General features: G+C 31.2%; 2 protein-coding genes across 2 annotated transcripts in view; one reads left to right on the top strand and one right to left on the bottom strand.

Annotated features, from left to right (window-relative positions):
• LOC123296160 (histamine H2 receptor) overlaps positions 1-12185 on the top strand; it is a 53054-nt gene extending 40869 nt beyond the window's left edge. Inside the window, exons 3-4 of the mRNA XM_044877621.1 lie at positions 8986-9197; positions 10845-12185. Of these exons, the coding sequence (XP_044733556.1) occupies positions 8986-9197; positions 10845-12185 (1553 nt within the window). The remainder of the gene's footprint in view (positions 1-8985; positions 9198-10844) is intronic.
• LOC123295772 (tubulin beta chain-like) lies at positions 4675-7234 on the bottom strand. Its single transcript, XM_044877219.1, has 3 exons — positions 7101-7234; positions 5960-7034; positions 4675-4963 (listed from the first exon to the last, which is right to left on the bottom strand). Exons 1-3 carry the CDS (start codon positions 7155-7157, stop codon positions 4713-4715), a joined length of 1383 nt encoding a protein of 460 aa, XP_044733154.1. The 5' UTR covers positions 7158-7234; the 3' UTR covers positions 4675-4712.
• Positions 12186-14240: the final 2055 nt, after the last annotated feature.

Genomic DNA, 14240 nt, shown 5'->3' with positions numbered 1-14240 from the left:
TTTATAACGCTTAAAAATATTGATGCCCCGAACAAAATTTTGGTATAGGTGCTCATAAAATCCTAATTAGTCCATTTTCAGTTGTCCGTCCGTCCGTCCGTCTGTCAAACGATAACTAAAAAACGAAAAAATATATCAAGCTGAACAGCGTGCTCAGAACGTAAAAAGTGAGGTCGAGCAACGTAGGTCAATTGGGTCTTGGGTCCGTAGGACCAATCTTGTAAACCGTTAGAGATAGGACAAAAGTTTAAATGTAAAAAATGTTCCTTATAAAAAATAAACAACTTTTGTTTGGAACATTTTTTCTTAAACATCACTGTTTACCCGTGAGGTTGCAAATTAGGCGCAAATTGTATAGTATGTATTATATGGGAATATATAGCAGTTAGTATGTGTGACATATATGTATGTGTAATGTGATAGTCATCAACACTGTCTATACATGGTATTACTACAATTAACTCAGTCGATTGTTTGTTTTCACTTGTTTACAAATAGATTATACTACTTTAAAGTAAAAAACTGCGATGTTAAAGGAAAACAGAGATTTAACACAGTATAAAGAAAATATATTTTAATGAAACTTAAGTTTGATATTCGATATCGTTGGTGTATTGATAGCAATAAATTTCAACAGTATTATTAAATGATTCATATATTAAATAAACAAAAATAAAGTCAACTTTTCTGCTGCTATTTCTGAATATAAAGAAGTAAAATAAAGTAATTAATTTTTATTAGGTTAATCTATGATTATTTCTATTATTTTTTTGCAATAATGAAACTACATTCACATATGTCGTAACAACAACAAATCAATAAAATTTAGCGAAACCAAAGTTTTATATCATTGTAGTATCTATAGTAAAATGTTGTACTTTGAGAATAATATACAATCTATTTCATTAAAATCGTACTAGTTTTAACATTCTAAGTGTTTTTAAATAACACCTAAAATGTTTTAGCTTGGGCGATTTTAATGATGTAGATTATATCTTGTATCACTCTTCAGACTATGACCAGAAGGCAAGCATGTGCTTTTGTTTTCAAATAAAATAGTAATAAATTTGCAAGTGTAAGTGCAAATAAATTTGTGTTTTAAATCACATTCTACCTAAATCCGTACTTATAGGTGATTATTTTTTTATGTAATATTTCAGTTTTAAACATACGTGAAATGTTAAGGAGGTAAAGTTTGAAAAGATGCATTAATTATTATATTGCAGTGTCACAAGCGCTGTATTATTATACTAGGTGCACACGGGGCTAGCGTGAGATTTTTTTTTATCTTCAGAAATTATGATATTCAATTTTTTTATTTTCAAAAAAATGAATAATTAAAAAATTTTACTGAATTACTGAATCTGAATAATGAATTGCGAACAAAATGTTTAGCATATAAAAGGATTCAGGAAAAATTCTGATTTATCATTGAATTTGACAATTTGGATAATAAAGAAATTCTTAAACGATTTAATGAAGTGTTTATTTCTCAGACCTCGAGTCCTGAACGTTCGTTCATGTTTGAAAGAGTTAAAAATCCTCTACAAAAATTCTAAAAAAAGTGAGAAAAGAATAATAAGCTTAGCTATTCTATGCATCGAATCAGATGTACTCCAATGCTTAGATTGTGGAAATTTAACTGAACAAATTTCAAATCAAAAACCCAGCCGCGTTTGGCTCTGATAATTTGAACTTTTTATATTGCATTTTTTATGAGTATGTGTCTTCCTTCCCACAAAAAATTTTAAGTAATTACCTTATAATAAAGTAATTGAATCTAGGATAAAATAGCCCCGGAAAAAATAGCGAAGGAAATAATAGACTAAAAAAAAGACTTGGAAAAAATAGATTCGGGAAAATGGCCCCGGAAAAATACCGAATATTTTTAAACGCAAGAGCTAAAAACTTCACAACTCAAAGAACTCCTCTATAGTCGATAAATTCGTCGTTATTTTTTTCGGGTCTATTTTTGCCGGGGCTATTTTTTCCGATTACAAAAGTAATAACTGTATTTACAATAGATTTTATACTGTCAAATAGTCATTATATTTATTTAAAAATTGTTTATAGAAACTTTATTCATTTTATGTCAAATGCGGTTATGGAGCGGCCTTTTTCACTTTGCCCAGGGATGGCACTAAGGTTAAATCTGGCCCTGAGTGTGACCAAAAACTAGATCTAATTAAAATTTTGATTGAAAGATTTGTTTCATACAAGTTCCAAACATACATTATTAAAAAGTAAATTTAAATAAAAGCTTGTAATAGATATAAAACATCTTGACCTCTTTAACTGATTTTTTAAATTCAGAATAGGTTTTAATTTAAATTAGTTAATATTTTAATAATTATTTAATAAAATTTACTTAACATTGAAAATATTATTTGCACGCAATGTTTATTTATATATAGTATATAAAATTTATACACACATAAATACATTATGAATTTATAAAAATGGAACACACCCTTCGAAGCAGTCTGTTTTAATAGAATTACCTATTCAAGGAAAATGAGCTACTAAAAGAGAACATTAAATACAATTTTTGAGATTTTTCAATAATTTTTTAACGAGACATGTATTCAATTTTTATTTTTAAAATATCTCAGCTGATTTTTTTAAAATCTAACTTTTACAGGGGAAAGTGCTATATAATGATCTCTCCCCCTCATCGTTTTAAGTGAACTTAAAGCCATCTAGTATATTTATCGCGATTATGGCGACGTAAAAGCTATTTTGTGTTTCGTAGCAAATATATTAATTTTACTGCTTATGATCTATGATTAGACAAATTTCAACGTAAAATTTCTTTTTTGTGTTAGGTTTTCGCTGACTGATGATTTACTTTCGGCTTCTGTTGACTTTTAATAATATTAAAACACATTTTGATAGGCGTATAATAACTTTTAAAGTCAGTTATTTTATGACGATATTCAAATATGTTATTACGGATAAAATGATCCCCTTTATATGTGTTAAAATGATCCCTATTTAGTGTGTAAAATTGTAATAGGTAAAATGATCCCCCATCATGTGGCGGGTCTGGAAAGTATTGATTTAGAGGACTTGGCCAGTGGTTTTTGTTTTATACTAATCGTTGATGCAATGTAAAAGAAAAATTTATTTTATGTGAATTGTTTGGTTAAAAATGCAATGGGATCATTTTATCCACCTATTCTTTCAAGGTCAGTAAAACGATTCCTTTTGAAAAATATTGAATATTTCTAAAAATTTGAAAAATCAAAAGAAATTGGCATGCAAATATTGCAACACTTGAATACAAAGAAACCAAAAATATTTCGACGTTATACATATCACGAATAGTTTAGCTATAAATTAAATTTTTTCTTAGAGAGATTTTTCTTAGATTATAAATTTCACTACAATTTATCATCTGCTGATCATTTTTACTATTCGAAGCATTCTTAATCAGATAAGATTAAGAATGCTTCGGGATGCTTAGTTCTTAATCAAATATTCTTAAAAGGGAATTCACTTAGCTTATGCAGGTCCAACGTAACAAATTATTTTACCTACATTGTTTTTATGAAATAATATGTAACACAATTACATATTAAGTTACTTATCGTATATATCATATAAAGTAAAAATTGTTTATTATATAACAGCAAAGCCAGAGGCGTATATATTTAATGGCATTTTGGACTGCAGACCAGGATCGCGTGGATGCAAAAGGTCCCAGCCTATATTAAAGCAATAGAAAATATTGTGAACAAACTGTATCCAAAATTTAAAAAAAAAACCGATCAATCTGGTTGACAAACTTGAAATCAATAAAGGAGTTATAATGTGATGAGCAAATAAAGAAATTTGCAGTACAAAAATGCAGAAAGGTTGCTTATAATTTATAAATCAACTACACATAACAATAATATTACTTTTTTGACAAAATGGCAATTAGTTGAATAATTAGGTAGATTCCTAGGTAGAATTAGCACAGGGCCCTACAAATTCACTTTCTATCTCTGAGAAAAGATGTCCAAATAATCATTTAATTCTTTTAATCTTAAAGTAACAAAACTGGCAAACTATAATCCTAAACTCAAAAATTGTTATTGAATTGCTCTTTCTTTCAATGTACTTTCATCTACAGATACACTCATATATGTAGGTACAGATAGCAGTCATACAGTAGAAGCAAGCTAAATCAATTCAAAGTTTCCAGTATGTGTTAACAATTTTAGAGAAAATATACAAAAAATTAATTTTGATGATGAAAATTAGCCGATCACTTAAGATATAGGAGGAAGGCATCACTTGGGATATAGAATGAATTTCTTGGGTCATAATGCCTTCGACTTGGCCGTAATGAAATACCTCGTATGTTGAAATAATAAGTTATAAGGATGGACTCATTAGGAGTGTCTAAGTCCCAACTCTTCTCTATGGGCTCTAATACCCGCTTACTCCTTCGCTATTGGCACTTAATTTTCAAAAATTGAATCAAGTGAATATTTTTCTTACGTTTTCTCTTAGCGACCACCCTTATCATGAAGTTTGTATTAATTGCGTGAATAAAATAAAATGAGATATCGTGTAAAAGGAAAAAAATATTTATTTGTATATTTAAAGTATTACGAGACAACTTTATGTGTTTCAGAAAGTATTTATCATAATCACAGAATTGTTTTCTATGTCCTGGTAATAAAATAAATACTCTACGAATTCATTTTAAACAAATTCATGTACTAGTTTTCATCTTGACCATCTTCACCATCATCACCGTCATCTCGTTCATCCTCATCCAATTCCTCAGCACTTACTTCTTGATGTTGTTGATATTCCGAATTTAATTCCGTCAAACGTGTATCAGCTTCAACAAATTCTGTTTCACTCATACCCTCGCCAGTGTACCAATGCAAAAAGGCTTTACGTTTAAACATTGATTGAAATTCCCCTTGTATTCGTTTAAATACTTGCTGTATTGCTGTATTGTTACCTGGAACGAGACACAGATTAAGAGGGTGCATGTAGGATAATCACATGTCCTCCTCTAAATCCCTATAATTTCCAAAAAAAAATTTTTTTTTTTATAATCTTATCCATTACGACAAACTTAATTTTTCCATTATAACATTATGCCATATTTGTTAATAAAATAAAAGCAAATTATATTAGACCACTTCCAAATACATTTTTAAAACAGTTAAACATATTTTCAAAAACGGGACATTGCTAGATGCGAGAGCCTAAATGGCCGAGCGGTCTAAGGCGTAATTAAAATAAATAAAGATTAACAAATAATGATGTGGGTGGCCTCTATTATAGGCGTATATGTCAGAGAAACGGAGGTTAAACCCCATTATTATTATTATGTTCAAAAGCGTGAAAAATTTGAAAATGTTATTTTTCGATAAAACTCTTAAAATAAAATCGACAACGAATTGCCCTATTTTCTTAAGGCAACAACTTTCCTTCCCCATGTTTGTATGACGTATTTTATGAATGGCCCCTAATTGGTGGAAATAAATATTGACCAAATCTTCAATATGACGAATCTGAATTCGCAGAAATATTTTTGAAAATGGAAAATTTCTCTCAGGGAACTGGAGATTTGTAAATTTCGCCTCAACCTTAAAATTTGTGCTATTCTAATAAGATAATTGTATTAACTACCTAATTTTTGAGGTCGGAAGAAGACCCCACATTTTTTTATCGTACAAAATAATTAATTTTTTTGTTATTAATTTATCTTCCGGTTAAGATAACAACAAAAAATTAACACTTTGAAATTAAGAATCGTCTGTAGAACCGTTAATTAAACTGTGGCCCTCGAATTACGGTATAACTATAAAATAAAATTGAACTAGAGTTATCGCAAGCTCGGTTTAGCTCTATCATACTATTTTCTATTCGTATTTATTATCCATCAAATTATAATCAATTCCCTTATCAATAAAATTATTATCTATTTAATAATAATTTCGTTACGAACCAATGAATGTGCCAGATAATTTTAATCCTCTAGGTGGTATATCACAAATTGCCGATTTTATATTATTTGGTATCCATTCAACAAAATTTGATGCATTTCTACTTTGCATTTGATACATTTGTTCATCAACCTCTTTTGTACTAACACGACCACGAAATATACACGCAGTCGTTAAATAACGACCATGCCGTGGATCACATGCAGTCATCATGTTCTTTGGATCAAATAATTGTTGCGTCAGTGATTGTACAGTCACTTGCTTAGTTAATTGACTTGTACCACGTGATATTATTGGTGCAAAACCTGATGTAAAAAAGTGTAAATTCGGAAATGGTACCATATTTACGGATAATTTACGTAAATCAGTATTTAATTGTCCTGGGAACCGGAAACATGTTGTGATTCCAGACATTACGCATGAAATTAAATGATTTAAATCATCGTATGAGCCACCGGAAGCTCCTTGCGTCGAACCCCTTGTATGAATTCCAACTACGTTAAATAAAGCTTCATTATCTAAACAATATGTTTCATCTGTTAATTCCACCATACTTGCAAGTGCCAATACAGCATTATATGGTTCAACTGGTGAATTTTCTGCTTTTGGTGTGGGTAATACTGTAAATGTTGTTAATATTCTATCATTATACTCTTGTTTAATATTAGCTAATAATAATGCCCCCATTCCGGAACCGGTTCCGCCACCAATTGAATGTGCCATTTGTATTCCTTGGATAAAATCACAATTTTCTGCTTCTCGTCGAATAATATCTAACACGGTATCATTTAATTCTGCACCTTCTGTATAATGACCTTTTGCATAATTTGTACCGGCGCTTGCGGAGCCTGATACATAATTATCTGGCCGAAATATTTGACCATATTGTGATGAACGTATTGCATCCGCTGTAGAACTTTCTAAATCTACCATTATGGCTCGTGGTACATATTTACTGCCTCTGCTTAATGAATTTTCATTGAAGTATACATTCAGTCGTTCACTTTGCAAATCAGATTCTCCTCTAAAACTTCCAGTTTGATCAATTCCATGTTCGTCACAAATAGTTTCCCAAAACTAAATTTTAAGAAATAGTAAATAACCACCTTTAAAAGTTAAAAAGAAAAATTAAAAAATTTTTACTTTAAGTCCAATGTGATTGCCACAATGTCCCAATTGTACACTGATGATTTCTCTCATTTTTTATCACTTCCTTAAAGTTAATTTCCGAATATAACTTTAAGAATTTACGTAAAATTTAGCGACATTAAATGTCAATGTAGGGCAGAATGTAAAATGATTTATTATAGTTGGCATTGTAAAAAATGTTTCATCAGAGATTGATCAGGAATGAATCGAAATATCGAGATAAAACATTCGAATGGATTTTTTTGACAAATCTTTCGTCAAAACCCCGCTTAGTCCTAACGGAAAATCGCTTTCGGTTAAACTTTCTGAAAGTACAGTATTTGAGAATTCTAAAAGTCCTCACTATAGTACAAAAATTCTTCTATTTCGAAACGATTTAGGAAATATCTGGAAAAATACTTATCTAATCGTCAAATACGAAAATTTGGTTGATTTGGCAATTGATCGACAGATAAGTGGGCCTAAGCGATATCGACTTAAGAAATTGCTCCGATGCATTATATGATTTTAATTAACATCTCTGAAAATACTTACTTTTGCTCAATCGTCGAAAGACTTTTTATATGTTTTGCGTCAAAATTACTCTAGACAAGTGAAAACAAACAATTGACTGAGTTAATTGTTGAAATACCATGTATAGACAGTGTTGATGAAGCAATCGTTTGTTTTTTGACGTCACGTTAATAAAAAAAGATACCCACTTTTAAATAACTACACACACACACACTGATATTCCCATATTAATGTATACTATAAAATTTGCACCTAATAAGCGCCCTCGTGGGTAAACAGTGATGTTTACAAAAAAATGTTTCAAACAAAAGTTGTTTATTTTTTTATAAAGAACATTTTTTCCATTTAAACTTTTGTTCTATCTCTAACGGTTTACAAGATGGGTCCTACGGACCCAAGACCCAATTGACCCATATTGCTCATTTACGAACTTGACCTCAGTTTTTAGGTCCTGAGTACGCTATAAAAATTTCATCTTGATATTTCTTTTCGTTTTTGAGTTATCGTGTCCACAGACGGACGGACGCACGGACGGGCGGACAACCGGAAATGGACTAATTAGGTGATTCTATGATCACCGGCTATACCAAAATTTTTTTCCTAGCATGAATATTTTTAAGCGTTACAAACTTTGGACTAAACTTAATATACTATGTATATTTCATATATACATGGTATAAAAATGATTTTTATCCTAATCAGATACAAAGAAATTTTCCTGAGATTCTTGCAATTTTCCCCCGTTTGAAATAATCAAAGAATCCCCGAAATTTGTTTCCTTCATAAGTTAACAAAATTTGGTATTAAGGATAGTTTTGACCTAAAAAGAACGAAAATCAGCTTTCCTCATATCCTGTAGAAAACAATTTTCAACAAATGACAATGAATGATTCGACAATCGACAAATGAAAAATTTGTATATTTTTAAGGCTTGATTACTCAAATCCATAAACCAAAAATTTGGTTGATTTTGCGATTGAACGGCAAGTGTTTGCGGTATCGATCTACTAGTCGAATATTACTCTGATTACTACTTACTTATTTTATATCTAAATCAAAGCCCAAAATATTTCAAGAAAATCTCAAAAAAAATTTCTTATACTCCATTTTTGCAGGGGCGAGGTACACTTTTCTACTCTAATTTTAGGAAGAAGTTCCCCGATTTTTTCTCTCTAGATCTGAGCTTACTTTCGCCTTGCATAATCTTACAACCACTCAACATATGCTCACTGATTCTCACTACTTTACCCTCTATTAAACAGCTAGTAGATTTATCCTCTATTACACAGCTATAGTAGTGTAAACCGAGAAATAATTTATTGGAAAATAATGCTATTATAATTTGAAAATATTTACTTTGTTGCAGTTATAATCAGCATTTGTTGGGTAGCTGGAACATTTGTTGGATTTTTACCATTATTGGGATGGAATGCTGGATGGGAAAATGGTAACAATTGTTTATTTGTGAAAGTGATGGATTATAGTTATCTAGTCTTTTTATATTTCGCTACAATAATTACACCAAGTTTACTTTTAGCATTATTTTACGCACATATTTATCATGTCATACTTAAACAGGTAAATTGTTTCTGTATTTTCATTCAAATTTCACAAATAAGTTTAGCTTGAAAAATTCTCGATTTTTTGCGTTCAAATTTCACACATAAGTTACGCATAACTTTGCTTACTTTGGAGCTCAATCGTAAGTGAAACTTTCTTGAAAAGTTTTATCAGAAAAGACTATTTCAATTTTTTTAAATGCAACTCAGTCAATTTATCTCTAAGACCTATTTCCATAAACATACACCTTCACCTTTTTAAGGGGATAAAGGTTCACAAACAAAAATTATCCAGTAAATCCAATTTCAAGTTAAACAGGTACAGTTTTATTACCAAAAATATTTTCTCTGCTGGATTTCCGAACCTCATACAAAATAAAAAATCTTTTGGCGTCTTTCGATCTTAAAAACTTTTATTTAGTTATTAAATAAATAAAAATCAGCTCAATTACGTTTTCTCATCTTTTCTTTCTTAAGAGCTCTGAATCGGGCTATTTTACTCCGAGCAAATATTACCACAAATCAACCGCTTTATTTCGCCGCCCATCTCCTTACTGTCTATATCCGCATTTTCCCTACTCATTCTGCCTCCTCATTCTTATTCCATTTAATTAATGACTAATTAAGATAAAAGAACATTAGGTTAGGTTAGAGTGGCTGTCCTAGGGTGGGACATACTTTGACCACAAGGCCCGTTGTGATATCGAAAAAAGGATTGATCTATCCCCGGCCACTACTTCATGAACAATTTGAAGCTATTAAAGAACAACAGGAGTGCTTTGTCATCAACGGACTTCAGGTCGAAGAGGTCCTTAAAGTAAGATTGGCTCTGGTGAGTCCACCTCCTCGTGGCAAGAGCTGGGCAGTGACAGAGAATATGAGGCATCGCTTCTGTTTCTCCACACTGTGACAGCTCCTGCAATAGTCATAATACATTTTCAGGCCCAGGCGTCCAGCGTGCCTGCCACCGAGCTAGTGTCCCGTAGTAGCATCAACAATTTTGTTAATAGAAGCCCTTGGAAGTGATATAAGATCTTCGGAACGCCTACGATTGTACTCAGACCATATCTGTCTTATAGTACCACAAGTACGTAATTTCTCCTTCCATCTAAGATTTGCCTTTTTCAAGATATTCTCTTTGAGGAGCAAGTTGTAGCTCGCAAATGGAACTCCCGGATGTCTATAGATGCTTGTGTCCGGCAGCATTGTGCCATTTCTAGCGAGCTCGTCGGCTTCACGATTTCCCGGAATGTCCCTGTGCCCAAGTACCCATACCAGGTTTACATTCATTTGTTCCACCAGCTCATTTAAGGACGCTCGGCAGTCCAATACAATTTTTGAGGTAAGGTTGACTGAGTTGAACGATTTTAGCACCGCTTGGCTGTCGGTGAAGATGGTAATATCGGTGCACATGAGAGTGCTCAGTCTTATACATCCACATACCTCGTAAATAGCAATATCATTTCGACTTGATACACGCTACAGTGATCAGGCAGCCGGAATGATAGCCGTAAATCTATATTTTCAGAGAATACTCTATCCAATTTTTTCTGCAATACATGACTTTTGAGACGCCCGAAAATGTTTAAGAGGCTGCTAAACTGATCGTTCTTATAAATTGTTGGTTATTAATAAAAACTAAATGTATGTTTACGACTTGTTACAGCTACGACAAATTGTCACCGTAAATCCATCTCCAGGACATCGAGGCTCATCATTACGTGCACACAGTGGTACAATGCTACGTGTACTTGGTGCTGCGCAAAAGCGTGAAGTAAAAGCAACACAAAATTTATCAATAATTGTGTTATTCTTCATTGTGTGTTGGATGCCACTTTATACGATAAATTGTGTGCAAGCATTTTGTCGAACTTGTGAAGTTAGCGAATTAGTAATGAAGAGTTGTATAATATTATCGCACATGAATTCTGCAGGCAATCCGTTATTGTATGCGTATCATCTGCGTGATTTTCGGGCGGCTCTTAAACATTTCCTTTATAGTTTATTACATATACAAGAAGAACCAGTAGTGAATATTTATGAACAACATTTTCGACCATCATTAGCATCCAGTCATTATAATTACAGTTATCAACGACAACAATCATGGCGTCATCAATCTTTACAATCGAATTCAAATCATTACATTGATTCGCCAGCATTAGCGCGTCAACGACTTCCTCTACGAAATTCCCCATACATAAATCATTCAACACGTACACTAAATCGATGTGCAACTTCACCAAATATGAATAATACAGCGGATATTACAGCAAATAATCGTGAAATGTGGCATATTAAAGAAGTTTCATCAACAGGCGAACAAGATGTACCATCGAAAAAGAATTCTCTTAAAGAAGAAATTCCAAAAATATTAAAGAGCCAAGATAATTCAGGCCAATTTAATAACGGTTACATTGATGATGGAATCTTATTATCCGGTGATGATGAAGTATTCCTATCCGAAGAATCGCCACCAATTTCCCCAGCTAAATCTACATCACATAGTAGTAGCAATGAATTTCCAATTAATCAAATATTATCAGATAATTTAGCTACCAATAGCATAATTGTATTATCGGATAATATTCAACCGTTTACCATCAATCATCATAATATTTCAACATCCTCACCACAATTATCAAAAAATGTATTTTTAATTGAAGAATCGGAAAAAAATAGTGATATTTCAGAAATATCATCCAAGGAATTATTTTTAGTACCGAAACAAAAAAAGATTGAAATAAAAAAAGCAACAACATTATCAGCATCCACAAATTATTTACATGATAATAATGATTATACAAATAATATTGGATCATTAAAAAAGGTCAGTAATTTTGTGAAAAGACATTCATTATCATCAAATAAATGTTCCACAACATCATCCAGTTTTAGTATTTATAAAAAAAATTGTTCATTAAATTATAGTTTATCAACAGTAGTACCTCAAACACGAAATACTGCATTGCGAAAAATGAGTGCTGATTATGAATATTCCAGTTAAATATTGTTTTACGTTTATAGTTTGTAGTTTATTTGCTATTTATTTCGATTTTTTACACTCAGTAGGAATTCTTAAAATAGCTACTATATTTGCGATGACCAACCACAAAAATCAATACAATTTTAACATAAAAATTGTTGAATTTAATTTTCAAATATTATAACAACCGTCTTTTTACCCAAAACAGTGCGGGGTTTAATTTTAAATCAATTTTATATGTAATTTTTGTAAAAATAAATTTATCTGATATCATTAAAATAACAGAAATGCAAACAAAAACTATGGAGAATGGTAGGGTGACGATCAAATGAATCTTATGAAATTCCCTTACTAAATATATATATATTTCATGATTATTGTCATAAATATATAAATATTCTACTTAATTAAAATTTAACTAAGCTCAAAAACCCTAAATTTTTTGTCACAGCCCCATGTCAGAACCATATTTTATATTTTTCCTAACCATCAAGACTCTAAATTTACTGACATTTCCAGAATCTATAAATTTAGGCCTAGCACAAACAAGTCATGAAAATGACAAATAAAAGTTGAAAAATATACTCATTTGTATAATATATGCTTCTATGTATAGGCAAATACATATACAGATATGTATAACTACATGCATACGTATGTTTTTTAATGTAAGGGTGTTGTTTTTTAATTCTTGTTTTTTTGAAGAATATGTTACGAAATTCAAAGCGAAAGCAGTGTTAAATGTTCAGTGGATCAATAATATGAAGTGTTAAAATCAATATTTTCAGGTACATATATGATTTTTGACAATTATATTGCAATAATTTTTTATAAAAATGAGTATATTTTCCAAATTTAATTTTGCGATAACTTGAAATCCCGTCATTTTCATGACTTGTGACCATGATAACTTTTATTCAGAATGATTTAAACTATCATTTTCCAAAATTTGAAAAAGTTTGACCGAAATGCAGATTACATCTAACTTGTGCGAGGTCTAACTTCTTGACAATTCCAGGTTTTCAACGTTTTTAGATCGATGGCCACCCTGAAAGGTGTAGAAACTTGCAAGAATGCAAGATCTCAAATTTCAATTCTTGAAATACAGATAATTATGTAAAATTACAATTATGGATTTTATGAGACAAGGTATTGTTTACGAGATACAATTTTCAATAAAAATGCATTTAATTTGTAAAATGGTAAATAAAGTATAGGTACTGTAATAATATTTAATGAAACATTAACAATTTTGATACGCTTGACAAAAATCATAATCCCCCTTCGAATCAAATTCTAATAGCTAAAAACTTGTTTACTTCAAATAATATCTTAATATATATATTTCTTGTGTTCGTGTGTATGTGACTGAACTCCTCCTAGACGGCTGGACCGATTTTGATGAAATTTTTTGTGTGAGTTCAAGGGGATTCGAGGATGGTTTAGATTTACAATTTCGTCCAGTACAACTGTTTTTGAGGGCTCCGTACCAAAAAAATGAAATTTCATTAAATGGTGGGAGCGCATATAAATCATATCACATTATGTATACTATGTGTACTATGTATTTTTAATAGTATTCAGGTATTGTCAATAGGCATTTATTAGAGCCATATGCGAGCGCAGCGAGCTCTACTATCAAAGGTCAGGCCAAAGGTCGAAGGTCAGGCCACTCCAATAAATAGGAGTTAAATTGGGGTTTAGCGGGATGGGTTTAGCGGACAGGCTAAACGTAGTATAGGTATTCATGAATTGGAGTTACGTTTTTACGGGACAACGTCCGTCGGGGCCGCTAGTTTTTTTATAAATCCTTATGGTATTTAATTTTCAATTGTCTTGTATTTTCATAAATTTTTGTTTAAATAATTTGAATTTTGTTAAACCATTCTAAATATTACGCTAACAATCGATATTATATAGACATGGAGTTCATATTTTGACAAAAATGCATGCATCTGTTTTATTAAGATGAAACTCATAGCATTTAGCAAGACCGAACAGATGATATAGTGTAATATCGTAAGTTTTTGGGAACGTTCGTTATTGTCGCCGGCAAACATGTCCATTGAATATCTA

Source organism: Chrysoperla carnea, chromosome 3 (assembly GCF_905475395.1).
Source record: "Chrysoperla carnea chromosome 3, inChrCarn1.1, whole genome shotgun sequence".
In the NCBI taxonomy this organism is placed as follows: Eukaryota; Metazoa; Arthropoda; class Insecta; order Neuroptera; family Chrysopidae; genus Chrysoperla; species Chrysoperla carnea.
The sequence above is the reverse complement of the archived record's forward strand: the minus strand, read 5'-3'. Positions and strand labels throughout refer to the sequence as shown.